At 36.4% G+C, this 3,528-nt stretch overlaps 1 protein-coding gene across 1 annotated transcript; it reads right to left on the bottom strand.

Moving 5' to 3' along the window:
- Window positions 1-1,215: 1,215 nt before the first annotated feature.
- Window positions 1,216-2,699, bottom strand: LOC125220872 (putative disease resistance RPP13-like protein 3). Its single transcript, XM_048123004.1, has 3 exons — window positions 2,033-2,699; window positions 1,323-1,909; window positions 1,216-1,281 (listed from the first exon to the last, which is right to left on the bottom strand). The coding sequence occupies exons 1-3, from the start codon at window positions 2,697-2,699 to the stop codon at window positions 1,216-1,218; spliced, it is 1,320 nt and encodes a 439-aa protein (XP_047978961.1).
- Between the last annotated feature and the right edge of the window lie 829 nt (window positions 2,700-3,528).

Genomic DNA, 3,528 nt, shown 5'->3' with positions numbered 1-3,528 from the left:
TGTAAAGTGTAAGTAAAGCCTTGTTGAAAATTAACTACTACTCCCTCCGTCCCAAGGAAGATGACCCCTTTCTTGGGCGGGACGAGATTTTATGCAACCTTATTTTGTGTGTTAAGTGGAGAGAGTAAAGTAAGAGAGAGTGAATAAAGTAGAAATAAAGGTGTTTCTATTTTTGGTAATGGGTCATCTTGGTTGGGACAAACCAAAAAGGAAAGTGAGTCATCTTCAATGGGACGGAGGGAGTACTACTCAGTACTACTTAAGCAGAGCCCAGTTGAAAATTAGTTCACACTCCAAAGATTCAATTTCTCTTTCATTGGTGAACCCCAACTAGGCAATTGCCATGCTCTTGAATACCGGCCGAACTGGACATCAGCGTCCTATGGAGCCTTTAACCGGCCCTTTCCATACTAGTCCCATAGCCAAAAGCTGAGGGTGAAAATCAAGAAACAGAGAAAGCAAAGCCTAGTTGAAAATGAAAGTTGACAAGAAAGAATAGATGATAAAGTATAAATAGGACAAATTAATTAGCCGGTTCAAACAAGAGAAAGATTACCTAAAGGGTTCTTTTGGCTAAACATGTCATCATTAGTTGATGATGATGATATAATAATTTGGATCTTTCTGTGGTTTCATGATTGATGTTCAACCAACTCCTATTCTTATAAGCCAATTTCTTCCCCATGTAGAGTAGTAGTACAATGTAAACAAGAATGCCAATCCACACAAACATTTAACTTTGAGAAATAATACATAATAACACAACATTTAATATTCAGAGTCGTTTGAAAGTAGCTTAGGAGATTACCAATCATTCATACTTCAACGAACATCACCAAGCCACCACACCTTTAATTATCTGCCTCTTTCACCAGTAGAATATCTGATAAGCTACCTCATCAAAGCTCTGCATCTGAAAACCGAGAAGAAAACATGACAAGAATCAACCAACATTCTACAAACTGAGAAATGTTCAAGAGAGGGGAAGATGCTTAGCTATAGGCAAAGAGTGAGCCTTTTCATAACCTCTTAATTAGCTTACTCTGTACAGTGTCGTTGTTAAATGATGTCAAACCATGTAACTTTTATGAAAACTTTACCTGATATGAAGCACACAGTCAAGTCTGAAAGAGGATCAAGAGCTCTTTTCACCATCACTTTTAGTTCATCATTTCGCGCAGCCTGCAACTTTTGATTTTACCATCACTTTTCCGGCTACTGATCAATACTAGACTTTGCTTGATCAGATCCTCCAAGCATTCCTCTGCTGCCACTTCTATGCTTTTAGATTCATTTTGCTCTATCAAAAAGCCCTCAGCTACCCAAAGTTTAGCGAGTTCAGAGGCACGAATCTCATAATCCTGAGGGAAGGCTGCCATATACAAGAAACACTTCCTCAAATGTGGAGACAAGTGGTTGTAACTCAAAGATAATATAGATCCCAATTGCCCATCATTTACTTCAATTTGCTGCCACATTTTTGGCGTTCTAGGAATCGTGGACAAAAGTCCTGCCACAGTAACAATTGAGAGGGGCAGTCCTCCACATCCTTTTACTATTTTTTCCCCAAGACTTTGTAGCTCAAGAGGGCAATCTTGATCTCCAAAGACCTTGTGATTGAACAGAAGCCAACTTTGTTCGTGATCCAAGAAACGCATCACATGAATGTTCCACGAAGGGGCAACATAAGTCGCCACATCCATTAGCCTTGTGGTTAATATGATCCAACTTCCATTATGATCGTCAGGAAATAGCTTCTGCACATGATCCCAAGCTTCCACACTCCAAATGTCGTCCACTACTATGAGATACCTCCTCCCTAACAGGACATTGCAAATTTCAAGCTCCTCTGCTTCAATTGCTCTCAACGAATCCCCTCCAAGTAGATCTACTTTTCCTTTGAGAGAAGCTAGCAGTTGTGAGTGAATACTTTGTATAGTATAATCTTGTGATATTGTGATCCAAGCTCAAATATCAAAATAGCGCTTGATCAGTGGGTAATCATAAACATATTTAGCAAGTGCGGACTTACCAATGCCTCCCATTCCGACAATAGGGAGGAATTGTCGGTAGGATAATCGGTCAGTTAGCCGTAACCTGATCTGTATAATATCTTCATCAAAACCAACAACATCATCTTTGCTCGTGAGTGGAGATGGCCTACTAATTCTCGGAACACTGTCAAAGTCAACTGAATCATTATTCGCTGAATAGCCTGCTAACTTTCTAGTAGCTAACCTTATTTTCGGCGCTAATTTTCTCAGCCGGTTTGAAACTATGACAATCAGCTCCGTTGCAAGCGTCAGATCATCAACTTGACCCTTGAGTACTGCAGATCTTGATGATGAGCTAACAGCAGGAGAATCACTCACGTTGTTGCTCTTGCAGTAGTCAACCACATATCCAACAGTTGACTCGATCTCCTCGGCCAATTCCTCCAGCTGATCTGGAAGCCTTAAAGTCTCAAAATATGATACATTTTCTCGGAAGAAAAGATATTGAATAATCTCTTCTGCTGTATTTGCTACCTCCCTTAGTATTTCTTTCTGAGGGAAATGTTCGAGATTAAACTGCAATACAACAGAGTTGTCGTGGATGGATATAATTTGTTGTTTAACCGGAGGAGTGATGAGATCATCGTCGCGAAGAAGGATTATTTGTAAGGTTTTTAGCAGGGATTCAACAGCTTCGTAAGCCATATCAGGTGTATGCGAATAATTCCTCAGACAAATTGCTAATTTGGATACAAAAAACGGCCAAAATGAATCGATATATTAAATCAGGTCCCAAATTTTAATCCAGTGACCTTTTTGAAAAAAAATATTCGAAGGTCAGGTGTTTTTTGCTTATCCCAAAGGTCAAAACGTTTATAGTCCCAAATATATCAAGTTGATAATAAACTTTAGTTATTGGTTGTTAAAAATCAAACATTAAAAAGGAAAATATAAAACAAAATTTTTCGGCGGTGTAGATGTTGCATGTGAGAGCTATAAAGAGAGGGATCAAGCCTTACCTGAGTATGAAGAACACTATCAAAATGTCGCTTAATCAACGGATGATCATAAACAATTTTAATCATTATTAGCCATAAGAATTAGGGTGAAGTTATTATGTGGTTACTATAACTATATCACGTCTGTACTATGCACAGATTAATATATTTTTTAAATATTAATTTTTAATTTAAAATTAATTAAATAAAATTAAAATTAATATTAATAATAAACAATATGAGTAATAATTTTAGTTATATGAGAATAAAAAATCTATACAAATCAACATTGAAGCATAATAATTTTGAAACAAATCACATAATATAATGTTTAAACATTAAATCAAGGAGTAGGAAGATAAAAATCTATCACAATAAAGAATTAAATATAATAGATAATTACTCATCATTTTTAACTTCTTTATAAGCTACATTAACTTTAAAATTAACATCAATCTATTCATTATAAACTAAAACTTTCAATTCTTCACAATTCATCACTCTTCAATAGAACTTATTTGTCATCTTTAAAGACA

Source organism: Salvia hispanica, chromosome 4 (genome assembly GCF_023119035.1).
Source record: "Salvia hispanica cultivar TCC Black 2014 chromosome 4, UniMelb_Shisp_WGS_1.0, whole genome shotgun sequence".
NCBI lineage: Eukaryota > Viridiplantae > Streptophyta > Magnoliopsida > Lamiales > Lamiaceae > Salvia > Salvia hispanica.
The sequence above is the reverse complement of the archived record's forward strand: the minus strand, read 5'-3'. Positions and strand labels throughout refer to the sequence as shown.

Bases quoted from the DNA above. Each gene is read 5' to 3' on its own strand.
- LOC125220872 (XM_048123004.1), bottom strand. From the start codon at position 2,699: ATGGCTTACGAAGCTGTTGAATCCCTGCTAAAAACCTTACAAATAATC. The intron at 1,910-2,032 runs GTAAGTCCGCAC...CACAACTGCTAG, and splicing joins TGTCGGAATGGGAGGCATTG to CTTCTCTCAAAGGAAAAGTA. The intron at 1,282-1,322 runs GTAGCTGAGGGC...TGAATCTAAAAG, and splicing joins CTGAACTCGCTAAACTTTGG to CATAGAAGTGGCAGCAGAGG.